This window comes from Heteronotia binoei, chromosome 13 (assembly GCF_032191835.1).
Source record: "Heteronotia binoei isolate CCM8104 ecotype False Entrance Well chromosome 13, APGP_CSIRO_Hbin_v1, whole genome shotgun sequence".
Classification (NCBI taxonomy): domain Eukaryota; kingdom Metazoa; phylum Chordata; class Lepidosauria; order Squamata; family Gekkonidae; genus Heteronotia; species Heteronotia binoei.
The window spans coordinates 26,752,932-26,770,350 of NC_083235.1; the positions used below are offsets into that span (position 1 = coordinate 26,752,932).

Sequence of the window (17,419 nt, forward strand, 5' to 3'; positions counted from 1 at the left end):
TAACATGTGGGATTCACTGCCACAGGAGGTGGTACTTTGGCCACTGTGTGATACAGAGTGTTGGGCTGGATGGGCCATTGGCCTGATCCAACATGTTCTTATGTTCAACATGATCCAACTCTTATGTTCTTATGTGAAAAACTTACAAAAAAAACCCCCATGGAAGTGCCAAGATGCAAAGCCCCAATCTTGTGATTTCGTTGGATATCTAAATAGGTCCAGAACAGTCGGCAAGTACTTGAAATTTCATTCATGTAGAACTTAGAAATGGCTAGCCAAGGCTTTTTTTTTGCAGCAGGAACTCCTTTGCATATTAGGCCACACATCCCTGATGTAGCCAATCCTCCAAGTAGGGTTGCCAAGTCCAATTCAAGAAATATCTGGGGAGTTTGGGGGTGGAGCCAGGAGCAAGGAGTTCTGGCCATCACATTGAAAGGGACAGCACAGCTTTTTAAATGCCCTCCTTCCATAGGAAATAATGGATAGGGTCATCTTCTTTTGGGACTCATAGAATTGGACCACCTGGTCCAATTGTTTTGAAACTTGGAGAGTATTTTGGGGAGAGGCACTAGATGCTATACTGAAAATTTGGTGCCTCTACCTAAAAAAAACAGCCCCCCCAGAGCCCCCAATACTGCCAGATCAATTCCCCATTATACCCTATGAGAATCAATCTCCACATAGGGAATAATGAATTGCCCAGCGGACATTCCCCCTTCCCCCCCCCCCCCCCGTTTCTGGCGACTCTGAAGCAAGGGATTGGCATCTCTACTCATGAGTTGCTGCCAGCTTCTTCAAAGTAACACGGACACACCATCCCAAGAGGAAGCCTTTCCAATCAGAGACTGAAGCCTCCGGAGGTGGAGAGTCACATGGTGGCTTTGGGGGTGGGGCTTCCCCCCGCTGGCCAGCTGACTGGGGGCGGGAAGGAGCCTGGGAAAGCGGAAGAACCCCCACTGGGACCTGGGGATTGGCAAGCCTACCTCCAAGAGTTTACAGGGCTCTTAGAACAGGACCTGCTGTAAGCTCCAGGAGGATTGGCTACATCAGGGGTGTGTGGCCTAATATGCAAAGGAATTCCTGCTACAAAAAAGCCCTGTGGCTATAGGTGGTTGAATTACACCTAACATACTGTTTCAGATGCCCCGGCTATGAACTGCCCTTTTTATTTAAAATGTGAATCTAATAACTGAGTACAGTGTAGGCATCATCCTTATGAAGGGAGAAAGCTTGGAAAGGGGTGAGGAGAAAAAATGAAGGATTTCACTGTAACAGGGCAGAGTTCTCTGCTCCTATTCCTGCTGGACAGGGATGGTGTTACTGAAAAAAGCACAAGGATGCCCATGGGAATGCACAACATTCCCCCTTGTGTTTAAGACAGGGCTCTTTTTCTAGCAGGAACTCCTCCGCATATTAGGCCATGCCCCCCTGATGTAGCCAATCCTCCAAGAGCTTAGAGGGCTCTTAGTACAGGGCCTACTGTAAGCTCCAGGAGGATTGGCTACATCAGGGGTGTGTGGCCTAATATGCAGAGGAGCTCCTCAAGAAAAAGAGCCCTGGTTTAAGTTATGATTAGCTCTGGATCCATTGGTATGCCCCACAAATGCTGAGAGATCTTCTGTTTATGACTGTGGCCACAGCACGGCAAGCATGCTCGGGTTTTGCTCGTCATTCTCAATCCCATCCAGAGTTCAGTGCAAAAACACCATTTCCCATCTCTTGGAATGCAAGGGCCTCTGCAGAAATAACCTGGGGAAGTGGGTGAGGTCTATTAACTGTCACTGCCGATCAGTACATTTCAGGACTCCAGGTGGGCAAGGGCTCCTGCCGCCTCTTCACGGACACACATCAGGATAGGGGAAGGGTGGGGGGTGGGGGAAATATAAAAAGGTGGCCTGATTGGCTGTAGCTTCCACTGTTACCGTCTTGCCGCTAGACCGACACCCTCCTCCCCCATGCATTGTAGGAAGAGCAGCTATGCGGGAGCTTGCAAGGTTGGGGACAAGAAGGAAAAGAAGGGAAGGGCTTGGCAAATGGATTTGGCTTAAATTAAAAAAAAGTACAGTCTTTAGCAGACTGTCTGTCTGCTTGCAGCATATAAAAAAGTCCCGCTTCGTTAGAAAAGAAACATAGTCTGTCCCCGTCCCTCCTGTGTCTTTTGAGGCTGCATCTTTTGAACACACAGTTTGTTCTTGTTGTCGCTGCAGCAAACGGCGAACCTGAAATACCTAGAACCTGGAGTGCGCGCCGGCTCGCTCTGCCCAAGTCGGCGAACATGTAGACTGCCATTCGCGTCGCTGTGGTCGTCGCAGGGAGAGGGAAAACCTGGAACGTCTCGAATCCCGAGTGCGCGCGCGTCCGCTCCTGCCCCTCTTGACGTTCACTTTGTCACAGGCACGCACGCTTCCCCCCCCCCCCCCCAAAGGCTTCCCCCGGTTGTCTCTGTAGTCTTTGGCACTTCAAAGAAAAATAAAACAAAATAAAAACATCTGCAGGGGGTGATGACCACCCCCTTGGCGGGAGTTCAGGGGAAGGGGGCACAGATGCAAAGACTTGTTGGCACAGAAAGTGGTGGCACTGCGGAACGCCTCCAGAGTTCAAGTATGATTCCCCCTCCAGCCTCTCCACAGACACCCATCCACGGACACGGATTGTATCCTCCTCTGTTAGATGAAGTTGAAACAGGCAGTTAGGATATCCAGGGCTGTTGTGTGCGTGTGTGTGTGTGTGTGTGAGAGAGAGAGAGAGAGTGAGAGAGCACGTGCTTTGCGGGGGGGGGGGGGGAAGGGGACAGGCTGAAGGAAGCTCACAGATTTATTAGAGAAGTGGGTTATTCCCAATCAGGAAAGGAGGTGTGTGTGGGGGGGTGAAAAATAACCTCCCAGTTTCCCAGTGTCATTCCCAATTTAGGGTTCTCCATTTCAGAGAACAAGATCTATAAATGCAAGAGAAGGCAGCACCTAACCAGTGCCAGGCTCGGGAACAAAGACAGCGTAGCCGCTCCTTTGTGCTAAAAAAAGGATTTTTTTTTAAAGGTATGGTAGGGAAGGGATTGGCTGCCCGCTTTCCAAATCCCAAGGCCTGAGGATGCTGAGGCCTCCCTGAGTTCGGAGGTGGAGGGGGTGGCAGCTAGTTGACGGGCAAGACCATTGGCCCAAGGGCTGTGGCTGGTTGCCAGAACGGGCCGCCTGAGATCAGCGGGCTCGGATGCCTGAGGACATGGCCGGCTGTCGTGGGTGAGTTCTCGACATCCTGCCGGCCGTGGACTAATTGCCCGTCATGCACTTGAGCCGGTTCTTGAAGTAGAAGAAGCTGTGCTTCATGATCATGCTGTTGTCGCTCGAGTTGGGGTAGCGGAATTTGGCATACTGCTTCTCGCTGTCTGTCTTGAGCCATGGGAGCTTGATCTTGGAGGCGTGGTCCACCACCACGTTGGAACAGGAGCCCACATGCAGCACACCCAAGCCGTCGATGAAGAACTCTGGAATAAGAACATAAGAGAACATAAGAAAAGCCATGTTGGATCAGGCCAATGGCCCATCCAATCCAACACTCTGTGTCACACAGTGGCAAAAAAAAATTATATATATATACACACTGTAACTAATAGCCACTGATGGACCTCTGCTCCATATTTTTATCTAACCCCCTCTTGAAGGTGGCTATGCTTGTGGCCGCCACCACCTCCTGTGGCAGTGAATTCCACATGTTAATCACCCTTTGGGTGAAGAAGTACTTCCTTTTATCCGTTTTAACCTGACTGCTCAGCAATTTCATCGAATGCCCACGAGTTCTTGTATTGTGAGAAAGGGAGAAAAGGACTTCTTTCTCTGCTTTCTCCATCCCATGCATTATCTTGTAAACCTCTATTATGTCACCCTGCAGTCGACGTTTCTCCATGCTGAAGAGCCCCAAGCGTTTTAACCTTAATACATATATATTGAGGAGAAAAAAGGACCACCAACATAGCCAAACTGAACAAATGGCACTGGAGCAATCTGGGTTTTTGGGGGTTTTTTACAACACTGTGCAATGTTGTGCAATGAAGCCTGGACCCCAACTGCTCAGATCCAAAGCTCCGGGCAATTCTTTTAAACAGTTTGTAACAAATTATGAGGTCCCTCCTCTCCCCAAACTCTGCCCTCCCCCAGGCCATGACCCCCAATCTCCTGGAATTTCCCAACCTGGAGTGGGACAACCCTATTCAGAGGTGTGGAGGAGGCCTGAACGAGGAAGAAAGGTTTAAACAATTATAAGTCCCAGAATAAGGTTTAGGCCAGACACATGGAGACTCCCCACTAGCCTTATTCTGCTCTCGCTCTCCTCTTCTCCACTGGTCTTCAGTCGGATTCCACACTACCTAATTCCCCCAAATTATGCTGAAGCTGAGGCACGAGCATCTCTGCTCTCTACATACAAGGTAAACTCCTTGCACCACTCACCGAGGTGAGCGACGCGGCTGAGGCGGGGGTCGAAGCCGACCTGCAGCACCTTATCCGTTCGGGCCAGGAAGAAGTTGATCACCCCGTCAGTGACCACGCAGCTCGGGAAGCCCTCGATGACATGGTGGTAGCCCTGCCGAATCCACAGGCAATCCCCGTCTTCGTCCCCAGGCTGCACGCTGATCCGCTGCCGGTAGGTGTTGGTGTAGCCGGTGATCTCTCGGACAGCTCCGCCCACCTGCCAAACAGAGAGATGACATTTTTTTGGTGGGGGGGAGGTGAACGGAGAGATAGGAGGAGGATGGAGCTGGGGTTGCTTGCACCAGTGAAGCTGATATGTAGCTCCTTATCTGGTACAGAGATAAGGTTGCCAATCTCCAGATGGGACCTGGAGATCTGCCGGAATTGTGGCTGATCTCCGGATGACAGAGATCAGCTCCTCTGGAGGAAATGGCTGCTTTGGAGGGTGGAGTCAACAGCACTGTACCCCACTGAGGTCCCTCCTCTCCCCAAACTTTGCCGTCCCCCAGGCCGTGCTCCCCAATCTCCAGGAATTTCCCAACGTGGGACAACCCTGTTCAGAGGTGTGGATGAGGCCTGAATGAGGAAGCAAGGTTTAAGCAATTATAGGTTTCAGAATAAGGTTTAGGCCAGACACATGGAGATTCCCCACTAGCCTTATGCCACTCTCATTCTCCTCTTCTCCATAGGGCTTCAGTTGGATTTCACACTATTGGCCCAGGGGCTGCTACTCACTCCGCCTCTGCCACACAGCAAACAAGATCCTCTAAAAAACGGTTTCTGTTTGCCGCGCTAAAAAGGCGAAGCGAGTTGCAGTTCCGGGGCAGATAATGTGAAATCTGAGGGAAGCCCCGCAGAGAAGAGTGAGAGCGGCATAAGGTTAGTGGGGAATCGGTCACACTATGCAAGTACTGTAAAGGACAGTTTCTGATGGCATGGACGTACAGGGTTAGATCCCACCAATTAGTATTTTTGCCAGTGCCTGTCTCTCTCCCTTGGCAGATCTCTGACTCCACTTTGTGCTGAAGCAGCATTTCAAAGGGAGGGGAGGAGAGGAACTGGAGAAGTTGTGCTTCTGCTGGCAAAAATCTCCTCAGTTTAGTGGAGATTTTTGGCAGGAGCCATGCTTTACATAAAAAGAGATAAGAGCAGGGCCTTTTTTTGTAGAGAAAGGCCAGCAGGAACTCATTTGCATATTAGACCACACCCCCTGCCAGCACCATTGTTTCACACAGGGCTTTTTTGTAGAAAAAGCCCAGCAGGAACTTATTTGCATATTAGGCCACACACCCTGCTGCCAAGCCAGCCGGAACTGTGTTCCTATGCGTTCCTGCTCAAAAAAAGCCCAGAAGCACAAGAGTGAGGACCTTCCCTCAAAGTATGTTCCAGTTTCAGGTGCTTGGATCTGGGATGGCCTAAAACTTATTATGGGATACAGAATCGTTCCAATCCGGTTCCTTATGTGGTATGACACTCACTCTTCTGAACTGAAATATGCAGCTTGAAAAATGTAGTCAGGAACAAGGGGTATTTTTCTGATCGGGATGTATTGGAGCTGGAAAATATTGGTGTTCCTGGTTTGGCATTCCAATCCATTCCCCCCCCCCCCACAAATTCCTGGTATTTTTTAGCTCCATTATTTACTATGTGGAATCTGAAAAAATCCCAGATATATTTAGGAGAGCTCTGTGCGTGTGTGTGTGTGCTGGTCTCCTAAATATATCCAGGATTTTTCATTCACACACAAACACACATACCGATAAGGTATTTTTTTATGCATATTTGACTTGGTTATGTCCAAGCATACATCCCTAGCAGAAAACAGCTCTGTATAATTTGGATCTAAGGAATTTTATCCCTGACTCTCTGCACCTTCCTCAGGTTTGATGTTCAGCATATATTTGTCCTGATTTCCCTCTGCTGCCCTGGCTGGCTATCTCCAGATGTTTTTTCCACTTAAGGAATCCCTCCACCCACATCCCAATGCAGAATTTTACTGCCATTTTTGGACAAGAGCCACCAAAAGAGTTCAGATGGAGAGATGTCTGTTTTGAGAGAGAGAACCTTCAGAAAAAATAAAAAGCAGGTGAAGGGTCTCACTAGGTCCAGGCTAGTCTTCTCAAGGACATCCACCAGCTTCTCCACTTTGGTGCGAGGCGTGAAAATGAAATCATCGTCCACCCACAGAACGTATTTGGTGGTCACCTGGGAGATGGCGAGATTCCTGCCAGCAAACCAGCCCTAGGAAGGACAGAGAGAGACAAGATCATGTAAACACCAGTCATAGGAACAGCCAATGTCAACCCTCTTCCATAAGAACATAAGAGAAGCCATGTTGGATCAGGCCAATGTCCCATCCAGCCCATCACTCTGTCACATTGTGGCCAAAAAACCCAAGTTCCATCAAGAGGTCCATCAGTCCAGGTACCAAGAACTGTTGCTTGCCTGACTCATTTTTCTGCCATGCACCTTACGTTGCCAACAATCATTTAATACCCTCAGTCTCTCAGGCATTGTTCCTCCTCTCTGGTCCCCTCCACCATGTGCCCATAAATATCATGTCCCTCACCAACACCTTCATTCCCAGTCAGCGACTCCTGTGGGTCTCTTTGCTGACAATTGGTGTGGGGGGGGGGGAGGAAGTCACACCTGGGTCTCAGATTTGACTCATTGACCGCTAATTTAGATCACCAGCTCTGATAGTACTTTTAATCCAGATGCTGTACCGAAAGTGGGGTCCTTCTCCAGGCAATTGTTGCAACCAGTCTGTTTGTCCTTCAGCCTTCTGCTTCCCATTCAATTGATCTACATCTATTAAACTGTCCTTCTTTTTGGGGGGGGGTGTTCTGTGCTCAAAGTAAATCATGTGGATTAGAATGGCTCGGAAGCGTGAATAAAATGGGTGGGGACTCCATTCATCCCAACTGTGAGCACACACTCAAAAAGTCTGCATCCACGTTATACGATGGGACACTCTCCTGCTAGGATGCCCATTTACCGCTTGCTAGTTTTTATTCTGCTGAACTTCCAAGATGCTTATGGCAGCGCACATGTGTAGCATGTAATTTTTTGGAATGCAGAAATATGAAGAAGCAATTTGATTTATATCCCACTCTTCAGTATCCAAAGGAGTCTCAGAGCGGCTTACAATCTCCTTCCTCCTCCCACAACAAACACCCTGTGAGGTAGGTGAGAGAGCTCTGAGAGAACTGCTCCTGATCGAATAGCTCTGAGAGAACTTGTAACTGAGCCACGATCACTCCAGCAGGTGCATGTGGAGGAGTGGGGAATCAAACCCAAGTTCTCCCAGATAAGAGTCTGGCCACTTAACCACTACACCAGACTGGCTCTTCTGCCAACACAAGGAGAATGTACATTTATAAATGGAACCACTGATAGATTCTGCTGCACCCCTCACCTTACGCCATTAGAAGCCCAGCCCCCAAAAACATCTCCCTATCTGGACCTCTTGGAGGATTTGGCCCATGGAATCCTGCAGAGCACTGTGGAATGCAGCCTGAGGCTGTAGGGTTGCCAGTCTCCAGATGAGAGCTAGAGTCCTCCTGGAGTTATGAATGATCTCCAGGCCACATAGATTAAAACTCCTCTGGAGAAAACGGCAGCTTCTGAGAGTAGATTCTCTGGCATCCCATCGCTAATGAACTCCCTCCCCTCATTTTGCCCTTCCCAGGTCCCCCCCCCCCCAAATCTAGGAATTTCCCTGCTCGGAGTTGGCAACCCTACTCTTTCGCACAGCTCTTCCCACACCTTGCCAAAGGGCATTAAATACTGTTCGATGTACGGCCCCTCCACACGCTCAGGGGTCTGGCTGTCATCAGCGATGATGATGGTCACCGTGGGGTAAAACTTGCGGACGCTGTCGATCATGGTCCGGAGCTTGTCGTAGCGCAAGAAGGTCTTGGTGGCAATGGTGACCAGGGTGCTGATGTTGTATTCTGCTGCGGAGAGACCACCATGAGAGATGAGTGTGAAGGAAGGATGGTTCAGCAGGGCTAGGCCCTTCACAGTGAGCTCAGGCAGAGCATGGACTGGCATAAAAAAACAGCTATGGGGGTTTCCTGTTCCAGCTTCAGCTCAACAAGGTGGGGGGAATCGCAGCTCTTGCGAACTCCCCAAATTGAGCAGATTGAGAGGGTCTGAGAAGCCCAGATACCCAAGGGGACCCCTGGAGGGGGAGCCCTGACAGCATGGGAAACGACATTCCTAGGGATTTCGTCAGCAGGCAAAGCCTGATTCTTTGTCTATCCTGAAGCCTCATTGCGACAAGCGCCATTTTGTATGGCACTAGCTGTGTCTACAGGTAACAAAATACTTTCTTGTAATCGTCTTTCTACTTCAACTAACGAAATATACCCTGCAAGTAAGTTCACTTTGGAATGTAACCTATCAACTAAAGTCCTATTATAAAACCAAATTTGACTGTTCAAAAGGAGGGGGGGAGGCTAAAAAGACCCCCCCCACACACACACAAGAGAGGCTTCTAAAATTAAAATAACAAGCTTATAACAATTGTCTTTATTTCAAGAAAAAGGAATTGGATTGTGGATAGATCTGGTTTAAAATCAAATAAGTGACAATTGGACTACCAACATACTATACAAAGCTTGATCAAAGGTGGAATGTGACTTTATATGAGAAAAACTGGATTTCTGGATTTTCAACCTGGCACTCTGAACTTATGCTCTGATTTCTACTATCATACTGATTATAACAGCAGGGAAGAGATGAACAATTCAAAAGATTTTATGGCTATACTCTCCATAAGGTAGGGACTTGATCTTTTAGCAGAATTGGTAAAGGAACAGATGGGAAAATTCCTGGAGAATTGTAAAGAAATGGGAAATATACAATAACAGAGGTATCAAGGAGCACAAAATCTGCCTGAGAAGCGGGCAAAAGTGAAACGACAACTGCCTGAGATTGCCTTGCCTGATGTTAAAATGAATGCAGTTTATGCACTTATGCAGAAGAAACGAAACCTACAGCTCACTGAGACAAAGAAAGGAGGGAATAACATCGATTCGGCTCCAAAGCTCTTTGTAAAAATGCTCAGCAATGAAAGGGAAAAATCAGTTGACGCAATTAAAATCTACAGTCTCAGAGCAAGTCCAGCAACAAGGATTATGACTTGGAAGGCTTTTAGGAAGAAGAGAATATAAACTCTTACCATACAGTGGCTTGACATGAGCATAATATTATGGATCTGACATAACATCTTGGAATGGATATTCTGATTTTTGAACTAGGGGATCTTCATTTTTATTCAAACTATTAGAAGAGATTATAAAACAATTCTCTAACAGGCACAATATTATGGGACTTAATTTTGAACCCCCCCCCCCCCTTTTTTGAGGGATTCTTCAGACCTAAAGCAGAATTATTTGGTTTTTTATTTTTCAAATTGAATGGGCAGCTTGTTTTGGTTTGGTGTGATTTTCTGCAAAGCTCAAAATCATAATGAAGTTTAACAATCTGTTGCTAAAAAAGAGGGGTTTTAATGACTCTAACAACTTGTAAAACTTTTTAAAATTTAAATATACGCTAATGTAAGGCTAAAAATTAATCTGCTTAATTAGAATTTGGACTATTGTAGCTAGAAATACATACACACATACATATATATAAGGAAAGTGTGTACATACCTTGAATATTTTTGCTTTTTCTTGAATGGTTGGTGAGGAGGTGCCCTTTGTTCATTCCCATGCATGGAGATGTCTGCCAATGAATTAATCCACTAAGAGCTTTTTTCTTTGTTTTGCGGGGAAGTAAATGAGTACAATTTGATGGGAGAGGAATCTTCCCTATAGATCAAGGTTCCCTTTCTGTTTAGTGTGAAGTTGTGGGAGCAACTGGGAATGGCTAGCACCTTCTGAGATGAGAGCTGCTGTAAAAACAGCATTCCATGGGTTTGTGTTTTTTTTCTTCTCCTCCCTTGCTTACTTTTTCTCTTTTCTTTTTGAAAACCCATCCTCTTTGTTTATTAAAGAGAGCTAACTGTTCAAGTAGATGCCTAAAGTTATCAACATTTGCTAATAAGACATGAATATCATAATTGTACCCATCTAACTCAAAAGCCTTTCATGGTTAATGAGAAGCTTGTTTTATTTTCATTTAGCCTTGAGATTCCTTTGTAAATTAGATAGAGATGCAGCTGCTGTTGCTACATATTGAAACCTCTTGGTTAATAAGCTAATACTGAAGACCAGAATTTGAACCTTTCTTTCTCGTCTTTTTTTTCTTTCTTCTGTTGTTTTATGTAGATTAAAGATACATAGATTTGGTTTTGTATGATCACAGATATGATAGATAAGAATCTGGAATCTGCCACTAAATAGTTGGTAAAACAGGAGGATTTTACAGTAATATCAAAAGATCATAACATATTTGTAGACTTTAAAGGTAATATCTATGTATTAATTTTGAGTACTTGCAGGTATAATGAATTATATTTTCCTTTTGTTTTTCTTGATGTAGTAATAACTGTAATCTGTTCTTTTATTTTCTGTATCCTATTCCTGATCCTTCCCCCAATTCCCTAATTTTCCCTGTTAAATTTAATAAAACTTGTTATCCTAAAAAAAAAGAAAAAACAACTGTGCAAAATACTAAATCTAAAAACTATGTAATGCTCTATTCAAATTATAACGTATATGGATAATATCATGTCACAAATTCTTACAATACAAATATTCATACATATATCCAACTAGTAAAGCACAAAAGAGATTCCATTGGTCTGAATTGTCAATATTCAGTACTCAAAACAGAGAATCCTGTAGCAAATTTTAATTTAAATAGACTGGTTCAGCAAATCATGGCAGGCAACAGCTCTACAAGTAAGCCGCTCTACACTCCCGCTAGCTTTTGGTAGGATTTCACAGGATGGGCTTCCTGAGAAGTAAGAACTCAGGATTCATGTACTCATTTCAAACTCACAGATAAAAACTTAATTCATTGTCAATCTCTGAACTTTTACATTGACTGAAGAAAAGAATACAGCATCTTAAGAGTTTTTGTGTTTTTTACCAGTTGGATTTATGTATGAATATTTGTATTGTAAGAATTTGTAACATATTATCCATATATACATTATAATTTGAATAGAGCATTACATAGTTTTCATATTTAGTATTTTGCACAGTTGTTTTTTCTGCCGTTCTTCTAACTGTGTGTTCCTTGCGTAGACACAAGAGCGTGGACTGGGACAACTTGGACTAGGGTTGCCAGTCTGGGTTGGAAAATACCTGGAGACTTTGGGGGATAGATTGGGAGATGGTGGGGTTTGGGGAGGTGAGGTGCCTCAGCATGATGCAATGCTATAGAGTCCACTCTTCAAAGCAGCCATTTTCTCCAAGGGAGCTGATCTCTGCCAGCTGGAGCTCAGTTGTAAAAGTGGGAGAACTCCAGGCCCTACTTGGAGGCTGGTAACCCTAGCATGGACAGGCTACGGCATGTGCCACAAATTGCAGCTGCCCCACTGGACATACCTGCTTGTGTTTCTGCTTCTGGGATTCCCCTGGTGAAAATGGAAAACCAAGGGGCACAGGTTGCTCTAGGACAGGGATGGCCAAACTTGTTTAATATAAGAACCACAAAGAATAAACGTTAGATGTTTGAGAGTGGCAAGATATGAACAAATACCACACACGTGTTTTTATTAAAACTCTTCATACTGGACTCGGTGGCACAGCGACCTCTTCCGCAGCTATAGGTGTGTGGGTGAACTCTATGATTGAGGAGAAGAGCTTGCAAGCCTGCCTCTTTCCCCCTCTTTCCCTGCTTCACACATAGTGGGAATAGTTGCTTACCTATGGGTCAGCACTCAGAGGCTGACTGAGGTCCTGATGCTATGCACACTTACTCAAGAGTAAGCCTCAAACTCCAGGAGCCACACGATATGTGTGTACAGCAGCAGCCCAAGGGCACATGGTTCCCTGGGCAGACTGATGGCCTGCCGCCCCCCTCCACAGCACCTCCCCCATGCCTCCCCCCCCTTGCGCTTTCCTTCTTGGATGGGAAGGAAGTGAGGAGTCAGCAGCGGTGGCGCCTTTTTGGGATGTGGTTCGTTTGTGCTGCTGCTGGCCTGCCTAGACGTTGAGTGAGTGCCTAGCATGGTTTTATCCACTGATCAGCTGATCGGTGGGAGGGCACCTTTAGACAGCCTGGGAGCTGTGCTCCATCGCCCTTCTGGCCATTGAAATAGACCTGGGGTGGGGAAGGAAGGGAGGAGGAGTCTGGGGAGCAGGCAAACTAGGCATTTGCCTAAGGGGGAGGGGGGAAGGCCAAATTCAGCACCCCCACCCTGCCAGCATCCTAGACAACTGCCTAGTTTGCCTAGAGGGCGAGCCAGCCCTGTGCGTGAAAGAGCCACATGTGGCTCCCAAGTCGTAGTTTGGCCACCCCGCTCTAGGATTTCTTTCTATGCTCCTTCCTGCTCCGCTCTGCCCTGTAAAGCTGTAATGTACTGAGTGACGAGACGTGTTGAAGGCAACATGCTTTATTAGTGAGTACATCACAAAGCAAGGCAACGCAGGCTGGGTCCCGATTATATACATACCCCGGAACAACCCTCAGTCTGGCCAGGTCCAATCCTGGCCAGTTAAACTTCCTGCCACAGATCTTGATTGGCGGAGCGTATTTGTGGAGCTACATCTGGGGACCAGTGGGCTTCCACTGGTCAACTCAGTAGCGTCCGCTGTGTTGTAATTTCGGGACTGAAATGCAAGACACAACACTCCTCCCCCCCCAGTTCAAGACACGAAGTCTTTCAAGTACGCTGGCGCCCTGCGTTCCCAGGTCGACCTCCTCTGGGTTATTTGGGGAGTTGGAGTGGCCACCGTGGCTGGCGGGGTGGCTGGTTCCTCATGGTGGGGTGACGTCGGAAAAGGGCTGTCCATCGCCTGTTGCTGTTCCGGAATCTCCTCTCGGGGGGGGGGGTGCTCCCTCTGCTCTGATGCTCTTCCGCCCACATAGTCGGTGCGGCTGGCATAGGCTGGGCAGCTTCCAGGAGTGTTGCTGCCAGTACTCCCCCACTTCCCGCTCCCCCGATCGCTGTCAGTTCTTCCAGCAATGTGCGATGGCGCAGCTGGTCAATATGCCTCCTTAGGATCTGGCCCCCCTCCGACGAGACCTCGTAGGAGCGGGACCCGGTGACCCGCAGCACCCAGGCAGCTAACCACTCCGGCCCGCTTGCAAGTTCTTTGTGTATACCGGATTCCCTGGAAAGAATCCCCTAGCAGCTTCTCTGGTTTCGGGGGAACTGTGGAGGTCTGTAGCCCCGTCAGGATGCAACCTGTCTAGCCTTGTGATCAACTTCCTCCCCATTAGTAACTCGGTAGGGCTTAACCCGGTGACAGGGTTGGGGGTGATTCTGTTATCAAATAGGAAAGCTGCCAGGCGGTGATCCCAATCTCCCTGTACAATGTGACCCAGGGCCTCTTTAGAGGTGCGCACCATGCGCTCTGCTTGGCCGTTGGTGGCTGGATAAAGGGGCGAACCGAATGTGCTGGATGAGGTACCAATTCAAGAACTCCTGGAATTCCCGGGAGGTGAAAGCGGTCCCATTCTCCGTGACGAGGGTCTCAGGAATCCCATGAGTGCAAAAGACCCTTCACAAGGCTCTGACCGCCACCACGATGGAGGTTGAAGCTACTTGGTGTATGAATCAACTAAGAATATTTGGCCCTGGTATAGTCCCGCAAAGTCTAGGTGTAAGCGGGACCATGGCCTCCTGTTGGGCTCCCAGCGGTGGACAGGGGCACTAGGCGGATCAGGTCGGGACTCTTGGCAGGGTTGGCACCTTCGAACCCACCCTTCTATCTCCTCGTCCATCCCTGGCCACCATATATAGTTATGTGCCAGGGCCTTCATGCGCACTATCCCCGGGTGTGTTTTGTGTATGGGGGGGGGGGGAACCACCACCCTGCTACCCCAGAGAAGGCAACTCTCGTGCATGGACAGTTCTTCTCTGCGTGATGCGAATGCCCTGAATTCTGCGTCCAGTTTGCCCATGGGTCACCCCCTTCCCACCCAGTCTAAAACACGTGCAAGGATGTGGTCTCTACCCGTGGCCCTCGCTACCTCAGTGGCGTGGAGGGGCCTCTCTGGTAGAGTCTCTATAAGCATCACATGGTGGGCGGGGGCGGGATCCGGGTCCATAGAGGGCAGCGGCAGGTGGCTGAGGGCGTCAGCGTGTCCCATAGCTTTGCCAGGGCAGTGGACCAAGGCATATGTGTACAAGTTGAGGAACTGGTTCCACCGCAAGACGCACTGTGACAGAATTTGCGGTGTCTGGCGGTCTGGGGCGAGGAGACCCAGTAATGGCTTATGGTCCATGGCGATCGTGAAACGCCTACCGTACAGGTAGTCGTTGAATTTATGCACACCCACCACTATTGCCAAGACCTCCTTCTCTATCTGGGCATAGTTGCGCTCCATGGGGGGTCAGGGTCCTTGAATAATAGGCCACGGGAACCTCCCTCCCATCCGGGAGTTGGTGCCCCAGAACAGCGCCCACCCCATACGGGGAAGCATCGCAAGCCAGAATCACTGGTAAGGATTCGTCAAAATGGTGGAGCATATCATTGGAAACTAGGAGGTCCTTGACTGCCTGAAAAGCGGCGGCCTGCTTCTTTTCCCAGACCCATGGGGCGTTTTTATCGAGGAGCCTATGAAGGGGTTCTGCGATGGCCGCTTTGTGGGGCAAAAATGAATGATAAAAATTTAATAATCCCAAGAAACTTTGTAACTCCGTCTTGCACGTGGGGGCTGGGGTGTGGACAATGGCCCTGGTCTTGTCGGCCGTCAGGTGGATTCCTGCGGTGTCTACTGCAAACCCCAAGAACTCTACCCTCGACACCCCGAGGGAACACTTCTCCTGCTTTACTTTAAGTCCCGCCACCTGGAAACAGTGGAGTACCTCACGCAGATGGCTGCTGAACTCCTCAGCGTCCAGGGCAGCGATCAAAACGTCATCAGAAAACGGTTGCACTCCGGGGATCCCTTTGAGAAGAGCATCCATTATGCGCTGAAAAATCCCCAGAGCCACACTAACTCCAAATTGCAACCTCCGCACCCAAAAAGCTCCCCTGTGAGTCACAATGGACTTCCACTGGTCACCTCTGTAGCATCCGCTGTGTTGTAATTTCAGGACTGAAATGCAAGACACAACAAAAGCCATCTCTGGTTGCTTGTTGCAGAGCCAGTAGCTATGACCACCAGCACCTCCTCCTAATGAAAGACATGTCTCTTTCTTTTGTAAGGTTTGTTTTTGGGCCACCTAAGTTTCCTGGTGCCCTGACAACTCCAACAGCCACCCTGCATTCATGATGGGCGGGGGGTGGGGGGGGACATTTTCTTTAACTTATGTAAAACAGCATTGTTTGGGAGGGTATTTGTTATAAAGCAAATAGGGGATACATCAGAAGAGGTTTGTCTAGGATAATGCTCTCGGTTTTACTGATGTAATGCCGCATTCTGCATTGTTTAGGGCGGGGGTGGCGGCCAACGGTAGCTCTCCAGATGTTTTTTGCCTACAACTCCCATCAGCCCCAGCCATTGGCCATGCTGTTGTGTGATTATCGAGCTTTATTCAGATGAGAGTTCCGTTTCAAATTTGTGCGCTCGCTAGCCTATGGAACTGCTTATGGTATGAGTCTGCCAACTGCATTGATTTGCATTGCGTAATCTGCCTTGAGTAAAACAGGAATCTCAATGAGTAAAACCGGAATACAGATGTCAATAAATAAAAAGAACAAACCAGTAACTAACTCATAATTTGCATTCACCTAGCAGGTAATGCTCAAACCAGCCGCTAGAGAGGGCTACAGGCCTTGAAAAGGCACACACACACTTCTCAACATTGGATTTAAACTGCTTATATTGCAGGAAAAACAGGTGCTTTCAGCAGTGGTTAAAGTTCTGTCTTTAAGAGCTCCATCTGAATCTTAATTTAGGCTCTGCTTTTTTTTCCTTTTTTTTTTTTTTAAAGCAAGAGCTCGGACCTAGAACAGGTGGAGCCATAAAGACATGAGCATCTTTAGGAATGTGAAACTAAAAGACAAACAAAATTAAAGACAAACTTTAAAGACAAACAAAATTCGTTCTAGCATATGCAAACTAAAACAGGAGTCCAGTGGCACCATAAAGACAAACAAAATTTATTCCAGCGTACGCATATACAAAATGGACTTCATCAGAGGCACTGATTTCAACCTTGATATATTTGACAAAGTAAGCTCTCACTCACAAAAGCTTGTGATGCATTTTAAAATATATGTCGCTGCTATAGCTGTACACTCCTGTGCTTTTGACAAACTGAGCTCTCTGACTCATGAAAGCATATGCTGGAATGAATGGGGTTAAGTCTTTAAGGACCCCTGTTTTATTTTGCAGCTGCAGAACAGATCTGTGGATACTATGGGGACTCACAGTTGGATGATATCTGCAAATTTCCCAAAAGAACTCCATTCCAAAGCACTGCAGGGACCCAATTTGTATTGGTACCATCATGGGAGGGGACAGGAAGGGCTTCAGCCTTCCCCTCTGAGTCATTTTCCTGGACTAAAGTAACTGGAAAAGACATTTTCCGGATCCTTTTGGCAGTAGTATGTGTGAAAAGGATCTAGGGGTCTTAGTGGACCACACACTGAACATGAGTCAGCAGAGTCATGTGGTAGCTAAAAAGGCCAATGTAATTTTAGGCTGTATCGACAGTCGTGTCTAGATCACATTAACTGATTGTATCACTTTACTCTGCTCTGGTTAGACCTCACCTAGAGTACTGTGTTCAGTTCTGGGCACCACAATTTAAGAAGGATATAGACAAGCTGGAATGTGTCCAGAGGAAGGTAACAAAGATGGTGAGGGGTCTGGAGACCAAGTCCTACAAGGAAAAGCTGAAGGAACTGGGTATGTTTAGCCTGGAGTGGAGACAA

The 17,419-nt window shown here is 47.5% G+C and overlaps 1 protein-coding gene across 4 annotated transcripts in view; it reads right to left on the reverse strand.

The window, feature by feature from the left end:
* Positions 1-1,735: 1,735 nt before the first annotated feature.
* B4GALNT1 (beta-1,4-N-acetyl-galactosaminyltransferase 1) overlaps positions 1,736-17,419 on the reverse strand; it is a 106,012-nt gene continuing 90,328 nt past the window's right edge. For 3 of the 4 annotated variants that reach the window (XM_060252634.1, XM_060252631.1, XM_060252633.1), the window contains exons 8-11: positions 8,232-8,422; positions 6,564-6,704; positions 4,443-4,680; positions 1,736-3,481 (exon numbers count right to left, since the gene is read on the reverse strand). In XM_060252634.1, the coding sequence (XP_060108617.1) occupies positions 3,267-3,481; positions 4,443-4,680; positions 6,564-6,704; positions 8,232-8,422 (785 nt within the window). In that variant the 3' untranslated portion in view covers positions 1,736-3,266. The remainder of the gene's footprint in view (positions 3,482-4,442; positions 4,681-6,563; positions 6,705-8,231; positions 8,423-17,419) is intronic. The other variant, XM_060252635.1, reaches the window with a different exon arrangement.